Source organism: Pteropus alecto, unplaced genomic scaffold, assembly GCF_000325575.1.
Source record: "Pteropus alecto unplaced genomic scaffold, ASM32557v1 scaffold226, whole genome shotgun sequence".
NCBI lineage: Eukaryota > Metazoa > Chordata > Mammalia > Chiroptera > Pteropodidae > Pteropus > Pteropus alecto.
This window is the reverse complement of record NW_006440132.1, coordinates 183,360-203,898: the sequence shown is the minus strand read 5'-3', so window position 1 is coordinate 203,898 and position 20,539 is coordinate 183,360. Positions and strand designations below refer to the sequence as shown.

Sequence of the window (20,539 nt, the reverse complement as noted above, 5' to 3'; positions counted from 1 at the left end):
CCCACTGGGAAACGGTACCGATTTTCCAGGAAGGGGACTGCACTGGGCGCCAGGGGCCTGAGCCCCCTTAACCAGAGAGCGGGAAAGAAATGGAATCCCATCGCGTTCTGGATGTAAGTGCCAGCACTTCCACTTGCATTAACTTTATTTATTACACAAATAAGACATTTACAAAGCACAACATGAAAGGTATGTAACAAAACAGACATTGGTTTTACAAAAAAGTGCTTACAATTTTTTTCCATGTGTGTGTTTTCCCCTTTTGTTTTGTGTTTAAATAAATAGTCTTGATGGCCTGTACGTTCCCAGGCTGCTCTAACAGGCTAGCGGAGACATGTCTGAACTGCAACATGCTATGACCACGTGATCCACGCGAGGAACAGACCCTGGCAGGAGGCTCAAGGCAGAGTGGGTTCTGGGTGATCCTGGGCAGGGCTCAACTGGCCGCTGATTGCATGGTTGCACTTGGGACCTCAGGAGCAAAAATCAAAGGACAGGTCAGAGTTGCCCAAGGCCAAGGATCAGGCCCGAGCCGCTCCTGTTAACGTCACCCCCAGCACAGGGCCGGGTACACGTTATTCACCGGATGAGCTGTACTGACCACATTCTCAGTGGTGACTTCTCTCTGCCCTGAGTCAGCTGGAACTGTCTTCAGAAGGGAAAGGAAGGAGTTCTCTTCTTGGGCTGCCTAGCCTTTCTCCCGGTCCCAAAGCAAGAATGACATAGAGACATTCACTTTAAGTGCCAACTTTTCAAGCATGTGGATTCTGCAAACTTATGCAGACTCGTGAGATAGAGTGTGCTGTAATTGATTAGCAATGTCTGCCATGGGTGAAAATAGAGACAGCCAATACATATGTGCCGTGGACTTGCTTCCCCTGCCTTAGAGTCTCCTTCCAAAGCCAACATATCAGGTTAACCAGATCAGGAAAGAGGACTTGGGCTAAAACATGCTTACTAGCAGCCTCTAGTGGGAAATGCATCGGGACACTAAGTACTCAAAAAAATTACTGGATAAACTTGGGACAAATGGGCGTCCCCTTGAATACATAAATCATGGTCTTGCGTAGCCCAAGCCCTTTTGTTTGGGGTGGAAGAGCTGCAGCAGGACAGGGTGGATGTGAGCGCAGCTGTGTCCGTTCTCAGGAGCGGGTGGGGGAGCCCAGCGGTGCCGGCTGGAATCCTGGGCTTGGCATGCTCACCTAGGCAGCGAGCACCCTCTCTCTGCTCAGAGATGAATCAAAACTAACATTCTGCTGTCCCGATGCATTTCCCTAGGCTCTGTTCCCAGTCCCCATGAGTGGTCCCCCCAAGGAAGACATGGCCCAAGCACCCCCACCGGGAGTCGATGAGTAGCCAACAAGGGCCCCCACTGTAACCTGCCCAAACATTGGGAAATGTCGTCACACAGATCAAACCCCATCTCTGCTATGTTGCTTGTATATGTGCTGGATAACTAGGGGGGAGGGGGGTCTCCCACACACACCCCGAGTTTTCTCTTTCCTCTCCCAGCCCAATGTGCCTTATCCTTCTCCTTGAGCTCCAAACCAATGGGGGTCTGTGTCCTCCCCACCCCACCCTCAGCCCCCTGCCTCCTGGTCTGGGCAGGCTTCGATCTCTGCCCCGCTATGCCTCTCAGGGTTGGTCAGTGTCTCTTCTCTCTCTGAATTAATTTGACATAACCAGACAGATGGAAATGATAAAATAAGAACATAGCTTTCCTTTGGGGACATCCCACAGACACTGCAGTTTTCCAGACAAAAGCAAGAGAGTGGATAACATTGGGGGTTGCCGGCTACTTGGAATTCAGAGATGGTTCCAACTTGGGGGGGGTAGAAAACCTGTAAATGAGAAGGCTGTTGGCGTTGCACAATTCAGTTCGGCCTTTTGCTATTGTAATCAGCCTAAGTTGAAGATGGGTCCTGTCTAAGTGGGAAAAACTAGCTGTCGCGTTCACCCTGTTTCCAAATTTTAGGGAGCACTGTCTTCCAAGAGGAGGACTCCACGGCGCTCCTGGCCGGTTCTGGTTCTCAGCAGGAGAGGGCGTGGCTAGGCCCGGGGGCCCAGCTGGTGGCGGGCAGGATGGCAGATAAGGGGTGGATGCAGAGGTGGGTGGGTCCCTGGCAGTGGCTTGGACGCTGGATCTCAGCGGCTGAGGGGCAGCTGTGGGGTGCCCATGGACAGGTGCGGAAGTGCCGGCAGCGTCAGTACTGAAAAAGGATGACCTGCAGAAGGAGGGCATGGAAGGTGGCTGAGCTTCGGGCCTGACCCGCTCAGTGGCCCCCCAGATGTCCTCGAAGGCACAGAGAATGTGGGTGGCTCAGGGCCCAGATCTGGGTTCAAACCCTCGCTCTGTCACTTACTTGCTGTGGGACCTTGGGCAACTCACTTCACTTCTCTGAGCTTGTTTCCTCATCTGTAAAATGAGGGTAACAAAACCTCTCTCTCAGAATGGGGAGCATCCAGTGAGATACAAGAGCAGCGGCAAACATCTGCTGAGCACGCACCCTGCGCCTGGCACTGCATAAATTACCCAACACGGAAACTTCGCTTCAACCCAAAGGGCATCCTACCATCATCTCCATTTTACAGGGGAGGGCGCTGAGCCTCAGAGAGGTGAAAATCAGTGAGCCCACAATTGCACAGCTAGAAAGAGGTGGAACTAGCACTGTAGCCCAGGCTTGGGTCCAGAGCAAGCTTTCTTCATTATATCACACAGCCTCTACCTCTCCAAGGCCACTATGACAACAGTCATCGACGCTTACTATGCACCAGGAGATGGGCCAAGCACGTCATGTGCACTCAGTCTTCGCAAAGCCAAGAGGCAAGCAGATGGCTCAGACATGCTAGGTGCCTGGCACACAGTGGGTGATCAGGAAATATCTGCCCTTGTCCTCTCTCTTCCACCTAAAGCATGTGGCTAACCTCTTATTGCCATAGACACAGCCAGTTCCTGAAGTTCAAGTCAAGGATTCCTGGCTTCCTGGTCAATGAGTTGTGCCTTTTCACAGTAAAGTTTCAGGAGGAAGTTTCAAGTGGTCCAGGAACAACAAGTGGGTATGGCCAAAGGGCTGTCCCTGAATGTTACATGCCCAGACTGGTTACCATGAGGAAGAGATGGAGGAAAGCAATGGTGATGGTCTCCGTAAGAGCAATCGTACCAATAACCACCACCTAGGGGGCACTTTCTACATAGCGGGCACTCTGCTGGCCTCTTTACATATGTCACTGCATCTGCTCTCAGCAACGAGCTTGGGTGGTGGGATCTGACCTATTATCTCCATCTTGCAGATGCAGGAACTAATTGCGTTCCCAGGTCTCAGAGCAAGACGGTGGCAGACCTGGGACCCAGAGTCTGCCTGACTCGGAGCTCACGCTGCATTGCCTGACCCTCTCACTCAACCTCGGGCAGTGCGCTCCTCTGGCCTCTGAGATGCCTGGCTTTGCGCTCTTATTAAAAGAAGCTCTCTCTTGGGAGAGATGGCTCTGGTAAGACCGTCCCCTCCGTGGACCTCGGTCTCTCTATCTGATCAAAGACAGCTTGGCCCTGATCTCTAAAAGCCTTCCAAGCTCTGAAATTGTGGTATCAGAGGCCATGACCAGGAAGAAATGTGTTTCTGGAAACTCACAGGTGTGTATGGCCAAATGATGATGTGGTGGGAGCAGAGGGTGCTACTCCCGGATGCTCAGAGCCTACTTTCGTGACCAGGCCAGCGCTGGTCTTGACGAGTGGGTTCATGGGTCTGCACCAGCGGACACCGAGTCTCCTCACAGCTAGCTGGCTCAGGCCTGGAGGGACCTGGGAGAAAGCCCTGAGCCAACTGACCACACACAGCCCACCAGGCCCCATGGGTTTGGCAAGATGTAGACAGAAAATGTCCCCGTGGGCTGGCAGGAAGGCCTGACAGTGAGAGGGCAGGCCATGAAGGAGGGGGAGACAGTTTTCTGCAGAGCTGCTAGATGTGAAGCTAGGGCTGCAGCCCAGCGAGAGAGAGCTCTGGCTCAGCAGCCAAACCCAGAAACCTCCTACAGCCAAAGCTGCCAGATCCCAGCCTGTCTCATCCTTCAGGCTGAACTAGACATAACCACAAGCTTAGCTGAGCAACCAGAAGGTAAGGGCTCATCTCCAAGCTCTGAGCCCAGCCCTAAACACTTCTGGGGCCCTCCAGATATCACCCAAGCCCCTCACCCAGCGGTCCAGACCCTTCACTACGTGACCCCTGTGAGCTCCCCTCGCTTCCCTGGGCCTCGGCCACACCAAACACCCCTCAGTCCCTCAAACCCAGGTCCCCCACGTCTCTGTGCCTAGCATGTCCGCTTCTCCCGACGTGGAGCACCCTGCTTCTCAATCCCTGCATCTCACTCCCTTTTCTGGGTCCTGGAAGGCCATGTTCATCCCTCACCTCAACTGCCCTGTCACCCTGGGGTGTAGCTCCGTCTCCTGCTCTAAGCCACACATTCCCTGAGGACAGAGACCGTGCCAGCTGGCTTCTGCAGTCCCTGTGCCAGGTGTGACGGGATGAAAGCTGTCCCGCAGAGGGGGGCATCTCCGAGGCAGGCAGTCCTAGGACCGAGGCCAGCGCTGCCATGCTTTCTGTGTGGCCCTGGGTGAGCTACTCCTCTGAGCCCGCGTCTGCAGGTGTCTGCAGATGTGAAACGAAGTCAACCGTAATCATCCTCCCACAGAGGCTGTGGAGGGTGAGGTCAGGGAGAGCACTGTGCAAACTGTAAAGTGCTGCACGAAAGGAAGTGGTGACTGAACTAGGCAGACCTCAGAGTCTCACAGACTCACTGCATCCCTAGGCAAGTTGTGTCACCTCTCTGAGCCTCTCTGTACCTCTGTTCCCTTATCTTTACCATGAGGACGCCATGCTCACCCCCACAGAGTGGTTGAGAAGTGTCACTCAGACGTGTATAAAGTATCTGCCATGAACAGAGGACTCGTTCAACAAACAGTAGCTCTTACAGTGAGTATCACAGTCCAAAGGGGAAGCTCCTGGGGCGTGCTCAGCCACCCCAGGTGCTGCAGGATTTTGCCTTGAGCACTACCGGTTACTTAGAAACCTATCGGCTCAGCTAAGTTGTCTATATCTCCACATCCTATACCTTCCTTTGCGTGCCCAGCACAGAGCCCGGCACACAGTAGGTGCTCAGTCAGGAGGCACAGTCAGAGGCTGTCCTGGAGAAGGGGTCCCCACCCCTGGCTGCCTGCCAGAATCACGTGGGCTGGGTATTACACTCGCAGGTCCCCAGGCCTGGCCTCAGACCTCCCCATCAGCTCTCTAGGGGCGAGGCTGGGGAATCTGCATCGTTACAAACCGCTAAGGTGATTCTGAGAATCACACCAACATCATGCTCTGCTGGACTCAAGGGTCCTTGGGGAGGGGGACACCCTCTTCCTGGCCCACCACCTCCGCTGACTTCCGGGGCTCCCTGCCTCTCCAAGGACCACTGTAGTGACTTTTCTGAAAGAGGCCTCCAGGGCTCCCCACTGCCAAGGGACAGAGTCCATACTCCTCCGCCTGACAGCCCAAGGCCTCCCACCCCTCACTGTTCTTCTCCTAAGCCTGTGAATTAATTGCTCAGTGTCCCCAACAACTGTGGTGGCTCATGCCTTTCCTCACACACGGATTCAGCCTTCAGGCCTGGGCTCAGATGTCGCCTTTCTCCAGGAAGCCTTCCTTGTGTGTCTCCTGATCTGCACCCCCAGCCTCTACTCCCCAGCTCCCTTGGATCCCCCACCACAGTTTGATCACAACGTGTTGTAACTATTAGGGTGTGCCTCCCCCTCCAGACTGTGGCTTCCTCAAGGGCAGGGACCATCTCAGTGCTCCTGGCAACTGACTTGGGGATCCTGGGCACAGTCAGTACATAGCACACGTCAGCTGAATGAATGAATAAGTGAATGAACAAATGCATGGGTTCTCATTTAATCTCTGTGACCTTGAGCTACCTAGGCCTCAATTTCTCCCTTTCTAAAATGGGGGAGGGGGTCTCAGAGCAGGGGCTTTCAGGCTAACTGGGAGGTATCTTGGAGCTGAGAGGGAGGTGGGGGGCTGACTCCTTCTGTGGTTTCACACAGAGAAGCTCCATCTGCTTTCACCTGTATTATGAGTTATGGAAGAGTCGAGAAAGGATCTCAGTGCTTAAAAACAAGCTTTCAAGCCACTGGACTGAATGATGTCTAAATACCCTTCTGGATGTTCAGTCTTAATGCTGCAAACAACCAAAGACCTGGATTCCACGAAAGGGGCCTTGCCAGTTGACCATGGTCACCTGCTGACCTGCTATCCCTGGGGCCCGTCAGCTTGGGACATTCACTCCAGACAGACAGGAATAAAAAGGAGGAAGTAGGAGGGCCCAGTGGGATGGTGGGAAGCACAGTAGTGAGTGAGATGAGCCCTCTCTGGAACCGCAAGTTTGAGCAAAGTAACTAAATTCACAAATCTGAAAACGAGAAGGCCGGCCGTTGGTGCAGAGGCTTCAAGGCCTTTGGTGTGCCCGTGCACATAGAGCACACTGGCACCTGCTAGTATAACTGCCTCAGGGGCACAGCGGGGGCCTGAGTACACTTGGCAGAGAGGGTCTGCCACAAAGAGGCATGGTGCCTGGTCAGCAACGAGGAATGCTGCCGGAAACCCATCCCCGGCAGGATGGCTCTGACCTGCCAGACCCAGCCTGGCTCCATTTACCTTCTCACCCCGGTTGGAGAGCGGCCCATCCATATCGGCTTTGAGGTGGACGGGGGGCGCGGTGTAAGGCAGCCGGCAGTGCACCTGCCCGCACTGTACCTGACCTGTGGACGAGAGGATGCCTTGGAGCCCAAAGCCAGCCTCCATGCAGGATCCCAACTGCCCTGTGCTCGGCAGGCTGGAGCCCTGGGATCAGTTTCACCTCTGCTACTTACCAGTTGGTTGGCCCTGGCCAAAATCTCAGTAGGGTTGGTGAAAGTCTATATAATCTATAAAGTGCTATATGTTAACTGTCCGGCTCACTGATAAACAAACACTCATAAATGAATATGTATTGAACACCTTCTACATGCAAGGCTGTACTGCATCTGTTAGGATCCTCCCTCCATGCCTCGTACCTTCGCCAAGGCTTTACCTTCATACTTCCTAGAGGACTTTGCACTCAGATATCACCTTTTTCATGATGCTCTCCCTGACCACTCTATTCACAATTACAACCCCATACCAACACTCGCCTCCACCCTTCCCTGTCTTCCTTCCCAGCATTATTTTACCTCCTCGGCACTTACCATCACCTGACTTACTGTACATTTTCCTTGTTTATTTGATATTATTGATCTTTGCCACCTAGAATGCAATCTCCAATGAGGGCAGGAATTTTTGTCTGTTTTCTAGACTCTAAATCTTTGTGGATTTCCAGTACCTAAAATAAGCCTGGAATCTAGTAGGTACTCTTTAAATGTTTGTTGAATAAATATCCGTGCCCTAATCTGACATCTACGACTATGGGGGAAGTCCATCCTTATGTCGGACCCAAATCTTTCATGTTTCAGCCTCTTTACCCCTACAGTAGGGAAGAAGTCCACGGCCTCTCTCTTCAACAGCTTTGGTAAAAGGAAAAAGCCCTCTGCAGAGACTTATAATTGATATGTAACTTGGGAGTAATCACTGTGCCTTTCTGAGCCACAATTCCCTCTCTATAGAATAAAGCAGTTGTGTATGATTGGCGATTCTTAACCTGGGGTGTTCTAGGAGTCTATGAACAGCTTGATACAACATGGAAAACTATACGTGTCTGTGTATTTTTCTAGGGTCCAGTTCCAAAGCTTTTAATCATATTCTAAGCTCCAAGGCTTTAGGAAACTCAGGATCCTGTGGATTTAGTTAACTGACAAGCAAACTGCTGAGGGGACCTTCAGTCATGCAGCAAGAGGCAGCAGGTCCAAATATCCTTGACACCTCCTGTCCCAAGCTGGGTTCTACCTCAAAGTGAAGAGGAAAGGGCACTTCAGCCCCTTTTCCAGAAGTCAAAGACAGATCTAGCCTTGGTCAACAAAGTATGCAGGCAGAGTCCTAGCATGACTCTGAAAGCCATGGCCCTCCTCCCAAGAGGATCACTTAGATTCACTCCCAATGTCACAGCAAGTACTAGCTGGTAGCCCAGACTCTTGGTACCTACAGAGGCCCTAGAGGACTTTGCACCTTCACAGATGAACCAGATCTTCGACGGGATCTGTGCGGCCTGAACATAAGACATTGTTTAGAAAAGAAAGGAAGAAAAAGTCCCTCCTACTGAACAGATGGTTCAGAAATGGAACAGGACAAAGGGACGCAGTTTCCAACTGGCAGCCTGGTGGGGTAGGCAAAACTCTGCGCTCTCGGCTCTGCCAACCAGAACCATCACCACAATAGCAGCTAATATTTATCCGGCACTTACTGAATGCTGAAAACTTTGTCAATGATCTCAATGTATGCTCACAACACTGCTTTGAGATTAAGTATCCTTATTATCCTTGTTTTTACAGATATGGAAACTAGAATTCAGGGAAACTGAAAAGCTTGCTCAATGTCACATAGCTAGAAGTGGCAGGGATGGGATTTTAAGTCTGACAGTTTCACATCAAAGCCCACAGTCAATCGTTAAGGAACACTGGCTCCAACTAACTTACTGGGACCCTTGGTTTCGTCATCAGTATAATGGGATAGTGACCTCTGATGTTTAGAAACAAGGTTAGGGTCTGGCACATGGCACAGGCTAAATAAATAGCAGTGTCTCTCTGACCTTCCTTCTCTCTTACTTTTACTTGGAACCAGAGAAGGTTTCTGGTCATGCTCAGCTTTGAGGAAACAATCTATGGAAAATCAATCCGAGGGAAAGAAAATTTGTAATAAGCACCTGATCAACAGCAGATTCACTGGATGTGCATCCCCCGAAATGCACAAGGCTGCTCCCTCTCTCCTCCAGGCTCCTGCTCAACGGTCACTCCACCATGACCAACCCCCATCTCCCCTCACAGAGCTCATTCTCCATTGACATGCCTGCCCCACCCCCACCCCAACCCGGCATTAGTTTATTATCTCTCTACCTACCTCCCTCTCTGGATTGTGAGCCCCAGGGGCAAAAAGGGTTTGGTCCATTGTGTTCTAAGTTGTATCCCAGTGCTTAGGACACAGAAACCACTCAAAAAATATTTACTGAATAAGTGAGTGGGTTCTCACAACCCTGTGAGGTAGGCATCATTAATGTCCTAGTGTACAGAGAAGGAAACTGAAGTTCAAGGTTAGGTGATTTGCCCATGGCCCCACAGCCCTGGGTATTCCCACCACACCGACCTTCTTCTGAGACCCCAAATACACCCAGTGCCATCGTCCTCCCAGTGATGGGCTGAAGGTTCCTCTGCCATCCTGCACACCTGTTTCTCCATTCCTTGTGTCTCATTAATCCTACCCATGCTTCCGGTCTCAGCTTGCTGAGAGTCAGCATCTCGACACTCCCATTAAGCATCTTTCCTACACAAATCATCGCAAGTAAAACCACACGTTCGTCTATCTGGTTATTGCTTGGTGTTTCCTCTCCCACCAGAAAGCAAGCTCCACCAGAGCGGGGACTTAACTCATCTTGCTCTCTCCCTAGTCCGGGCCCTGGTACGCAGTGGGTGCTTGGAAAACACTTTTTGAATGAGTGGAAGGCTTGCTCCTACTAAGGCAGAATCAGGTAATTTAACGCCTCATCCCAACCCCTAGGCCCGAGTGACTGTGGAGTCCACACGAGTGGAGGCTCAGCAAGGCCTCCCACGCCTCTGCCGCCCACGCGCTCTCCTCCGTGCCCCACTCGGCCTGGGGTCACGGTCACTTACTCTCAATGTAGCCGTGCAGGGTGACCATGCGTGCGCGCTCTGGGCTGCTGAAGGGGGAGTAGTGGATGTCGTCGGTTAGGGCGGAAGGGAGGCGGGACGGAGGCGCCCCGGAGGGCGGCACAGGATGCTGCGGTGTGTGCTTTTTATGACGCGCCCGGCAGTTTTGAAACCACACCTGGAACGACAGTCTCGGCAGTCTCAGCCTCGCGGAAAAGGGTCGGACGCGCCGCTGGGAGATACCAAGCGGGTCTGCCTCGTCGCCTCCGGAGTAAAGCGGCCACGTGCGCCCGGGACAGTGGCTCCGCGGCACCGCTCTGCGCTCGAGGGAACGCCCCCAGGCCCCGCCCCAGACCCGAAGGCCCACCCTCCTCCGGCCCCACCTGGATGACCCTCCGGCTGAGGCCCGTCATGTCCGCAAGCTTCTGGAGGGTCTGCGCGTCGGGGTTGTTGTCCTGCGCGAACTGCGCCTGCATAACCTGCGGGGCGCGGGGGTGCGGTGAGGCACGAGCGCGCAGAGGTCTCCAGGGCCCTGGCCCAATCAGAGGCTCTGGCCTGCAGGCCACGCCCCATATAGCTGCAGCCCCGCCTCGCCACCCGCGGGTCCGGGAGGGGCGGAGCCAGGAGGACCTCTCAGCCCCGCCCACACCGACGCCCCGCCCACACTTGGCCACTCTCGGCCTGCCCGGGTACCTGCAACTGCTCCGCGGTGAAGGATGTCCGCGCGCGCTTGGCCGGCTTGGGCTGACTGTCCTGCTCCGAGGGCACTGCCCCCTCCAGCGTGAGGCCGTTCCCTGAGGGCGACAGAAGTGGCTGACCACGCGTCCCCATCTCTTCTAGTGGCAGCCTGGAAAGGACGGGGGGATGGGGGTAGCTGGTCCCTGGAAGGGTCAGGGGCGGAATTGGCTGGGAGTGGGGATCCCAGGGTCCTAGTTCCTGAGCTCAGTCTTTGGAGAAAGGGCTTTCGTTTCTGAGCGTCCCTTTAGTACCGGACGCTTCTCTTTCCGTGTGCCCTTTATGTCTCACAGCCCTGAGGACGGATGACACTATCCTCTCCTTAAAATGGCAAAACTGAGGCTCAGAGAGAGGCCCCTGCTCCAGATCTTTCACCAGTATTCTGACAACTGGCTGACTCGAGACCCCAAACTGGGCCCCCTCCTAGCTAATCTGGGGAAACCAAGGGTTCGTAGAGATAGGAAGTAAGCAGGTTACAGAACCGTGATCCTAATTTTGTAATAACTTATGAAAGCAAAGGGTTGGATGGATATCATTTTTTTTTTTTTAACGGATGGAAGAAAAAGTTTGGAAGGTGTTGCGATTATGAGGACTGCAATTTCAATATTTCTATAACTTCAGAGGTTTTTACAACAATCATATATGTCGCCTTACTTTTCTAAGGTTCAGTTTTGTTCACTGGGATATATGTTAGCTATTCTCTTTCCACTTATATTACTTTTACAATCACACTAAATATATCCCTGTTTTATTTTCAATACCTCATTTTTCTGAATACAAAGGTAATACGTGTTCCTTATCGAAAACTCGAAAAGTTCGGATAAGCACAAAGAAAAAAGTTAAAATCACTAGCAATTCCACCACTGTTCAAAATTTATTGTATTTTTTTAAATTAGGAAAAACACTATGTTAAGGGAAAACAAACAAACAAACATACAGACATAGAAAAAAATCTGGGAAGATATACACAAAAATGTAAGGGGTGGTGGCATTCGGAGTGATCTTTATTTTCTTCTTTTTGCTGAACCATCTTTTCTAAATTTTGTGTAATGTGTGTGTGTGTGTGTGTGTGTGTATGAGTTTAAAAAGTAAAACAGTAGCCCAAATTGAGGACTGCTCAGTAAAGGAGTTCCAAGTCCCTAAGCCTTCAAGCTCCCCTGCATGGTAGAAGTCTGGGGTGGGGCTTAGATGGGACAGCAAGAGTGTAATCGGCAAGGCTATGAATAGGGGTGATCCCGGTTGGTCCAGGTGTAGATGGAGCCTGAGATTACTGATGGGCCATGGTGTGGGAATTCCATGCCAGCTCTACTGCTGACTTGCCCACTACCACTGCAGGTAACTTCGTAGGCCCCCAGCTTCCCTTCCTCCCTACCTAAGCCCACTTAGCCTAATCCTGGCAGGAGAAGGTGAGGGCCCTGGTATGGTCATGGCCAGGAATACTCTGAGGATCCCTAACTAGTCTCCAGCCTAGAAAGGGAGATGAGACAGACACTTTGTGGTATTAATGTCTCCTAGGAGAGCAGGCGAGACAAGGATTGGTGTGCCCCTTATTTCAATGAGAAAGTGAAACTCACAGAGGCAGCCATATCCTAGCAGCCTTCCCTGCTTGATAAGATCTGATTCAAGAACCCTGGAGCTTGGGAATGGGGTGCATGGTGGTTAAGAGCTGGGGCTTTGAAGTCAGGTAGACTTACTAGTATGTAACTTTTGGCAAGTCACATACTGCAGGTAACCTCGGTGACTGTTTCCTCACCTATAAAGTGGGGATTAACAGCTACTTCCTAGGGGCGTTGTAAGGATTACATAAAATAATCCATGTTACAGTAAAGTGAGCAGCTTTCACAGACCCAGATAGGGAAAGGGTCTCTGCCTCTGACAACAGCCCAGCCTCTGCTCACTCTATCCAGCTCCCAATCCACCTGTGACTCAGCCCCCACAATCCCTGGAAGACCTGGACCCTATCCCTGAACCTGTGTGTCTTAGGGAATCACAATATCTGAGCCAAAAGAGATTTAGAGATCTTCCTAGTCCACCATCCACCTTGCACAGATGGGGAGACTGATGCCCAGAGAGGAAAGGAAACTTTATATGTCAGCACAGCGTGCCAGAAGCAAAACTGGAGCTCCAGTTCCCAGACTCAAAGGCCTTTCTCCTTACACTCCAGAATGAACCACAGCCCCTAAACTTCTAGCTTGGAGCTGCTAGTATGGTGGTTGGGAGAACAGACAGCTGGAGGGGAAGAGCCCTCTGGCCAACCAGAGCTGTCTAAAGGTAGAATAGGCTGTCCCATTATGAGAATCATCTCTCGGGTTCACTGAGCCTCTCCTGGCTTTACAACACATCCAGTTCATCTATCTTTGAGAAGGTGTCCTACCATTAGCCCCATTTTACAGAAAAGAAAATACAGTTGCAGGGAAAGGCAGTGACTTCCAACTCCCAAGCAAACAGTGGAGCCAGAAGCCTGGGCTCTGTGAGCAGCCTCCAGGTGATAAAGCCAGCACCTGTCTCTAGAGGAGTGAGGGGAGTTCCTGGGGAGCTGGTGTGGGGCAGGGCTGGGGGCAGAGGTGCAGTGGGTGCTGGGCGGGCGAGTTGGGTACCGTTCTCCGCGGCCCTCTTGAGGTTCTCGATCATGGTGTCGTAGTGGATGCGACACAGCACCTTCTCCTCGACCAAGCCAAACTCCTCGCCTGTGGACAGCTGGCGCTTGCAGGAGAAACAGGCGAAGCAGGCCAGATGATAGGCGTTGCCGCGTGCCCGCCGCACCCAGTCGCTGGCGTAGATCTGTCGGCCACACCGTGCGCACTTGGTCCCAAATCGGCTGCGGGACACCAGGGCGGGGAAGGGGATGGCGAGGCTCAGAGAGGCCACCCCTCCTCCCTCCAAATCCTCGTGGTGGCACGCAGGCACCCAGGCTCCTGGCCTCAGGGTCTTCACTCGCTCATGAATTTCCCTCTGCCTGGATCCACCCACACCCACCTCCCTGTAGACAAGTCCCACCTAGAAAGTGAGCTGGTGGGAAGTTTTTATTGTCTTCTTGGTGCTTTTCTGAGTTTCCCAAATTTTCTACAATGGTCACTTACATTTGTATATAACATTAATCTGCTCATTCGAATATATCGAAAGTATCAGATAATATATAATAATGGTAATAATAATAAGCAAATCTTTGAGCACTTACCATGTGCCCAGGAAGATCCTAAGTGTTTTAAGTTGATTACCCCAATTAATCTTCATTTTGCAGATGAGGAAAATGGGGACCAGAGAGTCAAGTAACTTGCACAAGGTCACACAGTTTGCATGGATAGGAACCTGAGATGAATAAACTGTACCCCAGCAATAGAAAAGCTCAGAATTTCTTGGAAGCACAGACATATATTCACTTACTGGCTTGATGACCCTGAACAAACTGTTTAACCACCAGAGTTCTCATTTTCCTTGCCCTGAGCTGAACTAGATGACAACAGCAATGATTACTACTATTTGTTAGTTTTGCAGTCTACTAAGTAACCAGCCAGACTCTGGAGCTCTGTGACAAAAAAGCCCAGATTAAATGCCCTCTTCCCCCTTAAGCCTTCTTTTATTTTGCCTCTTTCTCTTTTAACTTCCCGCTTTGTAATGTAGTTATTTGGATATGGCTGCCTCCACCACCGGACTGGGAGCCCTACAGGAAGCAGCAGAGTCTGATTCCCCTGTCCCAGAAGTCAGCCTAAGGCCCGACCCCTGGAGCACCAGGGAGGGTTTGTTCTTTAAGTGGATATGACCCTGTCCCAACCCTCTGGGCCTCAGTTTCCTCTGTGCACGCTCTATTTCAGGGAGTGGTGCCAAGAGTCATCCAGCGTCTCAAGCTTAGACACCCAAATCATACGCTCCTCCCTCTCCTCGACCCCGCATTCGACCAGTCATAAGGTGTTGTTGGTCCCTTTCCTCAGTATCTCTGGGACCCATCTCCTCCTCTTCACTGCCACTGCCCTCCTCCTAGGCCAGTCTCCTGTCATGCACCCCTCTCTGCCAGTCTCAACCCTGGTTTCCCTGTTTCCAGGGCCGCTCCTGGCCACTCATCCTCCACAGAGCAGCCACAGTGGAGTTTCCAGCATGCACACAGAATCCTGTCCTGCCCTGCTTAAAATCTGGTCCAAGATCCTGGAATTCACAAACCCCAGCAGACCACATCCTCTCCCACTCATCTCCTCCTCCTTCACTTTCCTCAAGATCCTCCACCCCACATGCAAGCTTGAGTCCCAGTCAGCCATATTGGAAGGTCAGTCCCGGGTCTTTATGGTCCCCCTCTGAAGCACTTTCCCACCTCCAACCTCTGCACTGGCTGGAGCCTCTTCCCACCAGAGTGACACAGGTCCCGGGACCACCCTTTCCGCACTGATCACTACGGTTTGCAGAAGTCTAGTTTCTTGGCTCTCCCTTCCACCCCTGGGAGAGGACCAAGAAGATTTGCCTCTGTGACCACAGAGCCGGCACATTTCCACCCGGAGGAGCAGGAGGAGCATTTGGAAATGCCTCTGAGTTTGTAACCAGTTTGTAACCAGTCCGGCAAATGCACACACTGGTTACAGCCTCGCCTGCCTTGGCAAATGCAAGCAACTGTCAAATGAATAAACGGTCTTGGATTGAACTGAGTGCGGGAGCACGGAGGCCTCCGCCAACCCCGGGTCCCCTACGTCACCGCGATGCAACTGACTCCGACCAGGGGCGGTTCGCTCAAACCACGCTGCGTGCCTTTGTCAGGTCAAATGACCCCTAAACAGAGGCGGTTCCCAACCTCGGAACCTCGGCTTCCCCTGGGGAGAGCCCAGCGCAGCCTGTGAGCCCTGTTCCCAATCCCTCTCAGTAAGGGGGAGGGGAAACCGCTCTGCCCACCGCAGTTCTACTCCCGACCCCAGATTCTGCTGCGGGTCTGGTAATGTCCGGACTGAGAGCAGTTTCTGGCCTCCTAGAGGAGGGAGCAGCCAACCAAGTGCTGAGCCCTTGCTGCGGTCCGGGGTCCTGGGAAGCACCGCCTTCATTGCACCTCCTCTGCTTCGCCGCAACCACGTGACGTGGGGACTCTGGCGCCCACTTTGCACACGTGGAATCGGAGGTTCGGAGCGGGCAAGTGACTTGCCCAAGACCACAAAGAGAGAGGGGCAGGGTTGAGATCCGCCTGGAGGTGCAGGAAGGACCTCGAACCTGCAGAAGCAGCCGGACAGGAGATGAGAAGAACTGGATCGCGGGCGGCGTGTGAACAGGGAAGGGCTCTGGTCTGACCACGTCGCGCGCCCACTCCCGGCGGCCGGTCCTGGACACTCTGGCGCGCACGTCCTGGGGCCCAGCGGGTTGGAGAGTGTGTGCCCAGGGATCGGGGAGCGCCGCCGCAGGGAGGGCCCGGCCTCCACAGGCCAGGCTAGAGGGGCTGCGTCTCTGAAGGGCTCTGGTCTGACCACGTCGCGCGCCCACTCCCGGCGGCCGGTCCTGGACACTCTGGCGCGCACGTCCTGGGGCCCAGCGGGTTGGAGAGTGTGTGCCCAGGGATCGGGGAGCGCCGCGGCAGGGAGGGCCCGGCCTCCAGAGGCCAGGCTAGAGGGGCTGCGTCTCCCCGCTGCAGTCTCTGCGCCGCGGCCGCCGCGCCGCGTCAGAGAGTCCGACGCCGGGTACTCTTCGCACTTGGCGGTGCCGGATTCCTTGTCTTCCTCCAGACGCGCGTCCCAGACACCCCTTATCTTCCCGCACCCCTTCTCTTCCGGTTCTACGAGTCTGCGGCGCCCGAGCGCATTCTGCGCCTACGCTGGCTGCTCACAGTGTCCCCATCCTCTTGATCCTAAGCAGGCGCCGCGAATGATCTCTCAGTAACTTTCTCAAACAACACTCCCTGTGTCACCCCAAATGCCGGGGGCTGTCCCCGACCCTAGGATCTCGCCGCGCTCGCTGTAGCTCGGCCCAGTCAACGAAATCTTCCTGGCGCTGGATCCTTGGGTGGGGGTGGCGGGGTCATTACGCAGTTTGGGATGCGTTGCGGGCCGCTCCTGAAGCGTGTTCCCCACCCAGGGCAGAGGTCAGTGGCACAAACAAGGGGCACGAGGAGGCTTACGGATCGAGGCTCTGACAAACCGACAGACTCCTTCCCAGGCGGGCTGCGAGGCCCGAGCCGCCGGATTCCGGAAGCAGCGAAATTGGCGGCGGAGACAACGAAACTTCAAGAAAGGGGTGTTCGGGAGCTGTGAAGGGAGCGCCAAAGGGATTAGGGGGCGCGGCTACCGCCCTCCCCCCACCCCCAGCCTTGTGCGCTCCCCTCCCAGGGTCCGGGCGCGCGCCGTGGGGTAAAGGCGCAAAGGACTAAGGCGCTTTGGGGATGGAGAGGTGTCCGACAGATGCTGCGCATCCTAACAACTGCTAAAGGAGTAGAGTGGGGTTCACGCACCTCCTTGCCCCTCTCTCTCCTCCGAACGGGGAGCACTGATAGCTGAGTAATCGTGATTGTGTGGAGGAGCTGTGCGCCCTTGACAAAGTCAGGCTCACTCTCCCGGCCTACTTTCCCAGGATAGCGAGTAGGCGCTCGGTCATTAATTGTTGGAAGAATGAGCCTCAACGAAAGAGCCCATCAGAGTTTCACTAAGACCCCAGTTCCCATTATTAAGCCACCCTTTTTCTGCATGAGGAAACCGAAGCTCAGAATGAGAAGGTTCGGAATGAGAAAGCGCGGAATATGAAGCCACTGAGCCAGGGTGCTGAGAGTCAAACCGGAGTTCACTCATTTTACCTTCAGGACGCTCCCTTGGATGGCCTTAGATTCTAAGAGGCCAAACGAGAGGGATTGGAGGTGGAGCCCTGCCTATCCGTTCTGTTCCTTTTCTTTTAAGCAAACTCTTAGGAGAAGCAGCCGGAAAAAACAGAACCAGCAATTAAGAGGTTAAAACACCCCGCGCCTCGGAGGTCCCGGCCGGAGGCCCCTCCCCCGAACTCCTCTCTCAGCTCCCCCAACATCTGTCCCCCAACAGCTGGCGGCCACTGGGCCGCTCTCTGCCGCGGTGGGGGGCCGCTTCCCAGCTCCGAGCCTCCCCGGGGACCCTAGCTGTAGGGGAGGGGGTGGAGTTCTCCCGCCGGAGCCGGGGTCGGAGCTTGGGCTCTAGGCTGAAGACCCAAGAAGGCTGGGGGCTTGCCCTAAGTCACGTGGGCCAAGCTGGGGACAAGAACTTGAGGCAGCAGCCCCTTGGCCCAGCCCAAGGCATTCTCTGAAGTTCACCCCATACACACCAGGAGAAGTACTTAACCCTTTACTCCCCACTCCCATGGTCAGGATGCAAGGCCAGGAACCACAGTGACCTTGAACCTGGCAAAGGTAATACAGTCAGGGCCTCTGAAGAGGTCACTCCTGCCTCAGTGTTCCCAGAGCCCATCCAGGGAGAGTCACACATCAGAGCACACAGCGGGTGCTCCTTCTGTGAAGCCAGTCAAACGAGGGAATCTTAAGGCCAGGTGAGAGATCTTTGTCATTCCACAGGCCCCACCTAGTAGAGAGGGGCTGCTGACACATCTCACCTATAGAAGAAGCCCATTGAATGTTTAGAGTCAAAGATGGTGGAGTCAGGTAACGATGGGGTTTATCTAGCCTCTGCCGCTTATTAACTATGTGACCTCATCTCTCAGAGCCTCAGTTTTCCCTCTTATAATGTGGGGATTATGCGAAAATCATAATCACAGAGTGTACCTGAGGATTCAATGGGATGAAGCATGGAAAGGGTTAACACGGTTTCTGGCTTAGGAATGAGCTCCAAACATTCTGATGATCAGTGTCCTCTCCCCTGCCCAGCACCTCTTCCACTCTCCCTGTGTGACCCTGGGCTCTTCACTTGCCACTCTCCCAGGACATCAGTCTCCCCAACAATGCAAGGGACATGATGCTTCAGAAGGCTGAGAGAGCCAGAAGGGCACTGAAGATCAGTCCACAGCCCATTTAGGGGGCAGCAGCTACAGGTCAGTGGATGAGAGGAAGCTGTCTGGGCTTGTGGTTGCTGAGGGCAGTGGAAATATGAATGCCCTAAAAAGGAATGTGATTTTTTTCCCCAGGACTTTTCTTTATTTCTTGGAAGAAAATGGAAAGAAAAATAGTCTTAACAACAATAACAACAACAAAAAGTAAAGAAATTAAAGAGCGATATCATCTTTCCCCAGTGGTAATTTTTTTCTGCGAAGATTCAAGACATGAGGGGAAGTGGGAATCTGGTTGAACCCACAAAGGCTGGTGAGGTCCCTGTTTGGAAGGAAAGTTGGAGAAACTGAGGCAGAGAGGTCCAGCAACCTGTGTGCCAAGGGCAAAACAGCCAGTGGAAAAACAACTGCTCCCAATAACGCAAATGAGCCAGAGGCAGATTTGGACCTCAGGGCTCCCTGGTGAACTTGGAGTGCTTTTCTAACTTATAACGTCTAGCTCTGCTACGGGTGACTGAAAGAGGGTCTGCAGGATAATGTCAAGGAGGAGCAAGATGGGGGATGGAACCCAGAAGAAACCCTTCACTGAGGGATAAGACCCTACTGTCCCTTCCATAGGGTCTTAGCTACTTCCTCCCTCCCTCCCTCCCTCCCTCTCTCCTTCCTTTTGAGAGGTCTTGGCTTCTCTTAGGCTGAGAGCTCCAGTCCATATCTCAGCAGACCCTTGACCTTGGGCTTCAGGAAACAGAGGGCTAGAGAATCTCAGGGTATGGCCCCTCCCTGAGCCCCAGCTCTTAAGAGGGGCACTGTACCTCCCAAGCCACCATTCATGCTCTTTCCAGGAAGACCTCCCTTACAACAGGCACCCGGAGTTCAGGCTGCTGCTCAGAGCAGACAATAGTCCCTGCCTGGCACTCTGCCGGCTTTTCCTTTCCCTTTTTGTGGGTTTTATTATTTTTGTTACAGGTGGGGCTGCCAGGGATGGGTTATGCCTGCAGGGAAACCTGGCTGGGGGAGAAATGATCAAAAAAGCCACAATTCTTCCCTCCTCCAAGGGAATGTGAGCTTTTATTCCCTCCATTTTCTTAACCAAAAATCTGTTTTAGTTTTGCTTTGGGGGCTCTTGTCACTGGAAAAGGATTAGCGCTCAGAACCTGAAGCCCAGAAATGGCCCATCCCCATCTCTCCAGGCAGACCCTGCTCCTCAAACTGCCTGAGGAAATGCCACCAGGGGATGGTACCCAGCATCCACCCTGCCATGGTGACAAAGGTGATCATTGAGGTACCCACAGCATCTGCCATTTGGAGAGCCTCGACTAAGCCTTCCTCCCTTCACTCTCTCCTTGGCAGCTCAGAGAGACAACCCTGGAAGTAGGACACTGGGGGCAGAGAGATGAAGTGATTTGCCCAAGGTCACAGTCACACAGTGATTTGGTGTTTGCCTGACAGAGCTGCACATCCATCCTCTACCTCACTGCGGTGGAAAGAGGGACTCGGAGTCAGTGAATGTACTGGACAGTGGGGTCGGGATCTGAGTTCTGACTGATCCTTGTATATCTAGTAAGCACAGCAACCAAGGAAGCTCAGTCCAGCCTGGGCATGAGCTGAGGCTAGAGAAGCAGCAAAGAAATGTGGGCACGTGGTTCATAGGGCTGCCAGGTCTGTAGTCACCAGGAGAGCCAGGAGAGAGGTCCAGCTCTGCCTTACTCTATAGAAAAAGGCTGAGATATCAACCTGCTGGTTTCCTCAGGCAGGACATGAAGTCCTGTTCCCGGCTAGCTGATGAGCCCAAGGAGCTCTCAAAAGGTAGCTGGCTTCTTTTTTACCAGCTGGAGTCAGGCGTAGAGCAAGGAGGTGGCTAGACGGGAACTCTAACCTCCATTTCCTGTCCTGGCCAGCCAATAGCCAGATGGAACAGTGGGGGAAGATATCACACTCTGGTTACAAACCACACAATGATAACCCTGCTCTGACATACACACACACAGCAGACCACACCCACAAATCCACATTCACGTCACATTTTTGAGCCCTCAGTGTGTGAGTTCAGGCCTGAAGCAG

At 53.2% G+C, this 20,539-nt stretch overlaps 1 protein-coding gene across 2 annotated transcripts in view; it reads right to left on the bottom strand.

Moving 5' to 3' along the window:
* Positions 1 to 126: 126 nt before the first annotated feature.
* LHX6 (LIM homeobox 6) overlaps positions 127 to 20,539 on the bottom strand; it is a 23,443-nt gene continuing 3,030 nt past the window's right edge. Inside the window, exons 4-9 of one of the 2 annotated variants that reach the window (XM_006917059.3) lie at positions 13,159 to 13,379; positions 10,520 to 10,620; positions 10,210 to 10,305; positions 9,830 to 10,004; positions 6,693 to 6,796; positions 127 to 2,225 (exon numbers count right to left, since the gene is read on the bottom strand). In XM_006917059.3, the coding sequence (XP_006917121.1) occupies positions 2,205 to 2,225; positions 6,693 to 6,796; positions 9,830 to 10,004; positions 10,210 to 10,305; positions 10,520 to 10,620; positions 13,159 to 13,379 (718 nt within the window). In that variant the 3' untranslated portion in view covers positions 127 to 2,204. The remainder of the gene's footprint in view (positions 2,226 to 6,692; positions 6,797 to 9,829; positions 10,005 to 10,209; positions 10,306 to 10,519; positions 10,621 to 13,158; positions 13,380 to 20,539) is intronic. The other variant, XM_025050474.1, reaches the window with a different exon arrangement.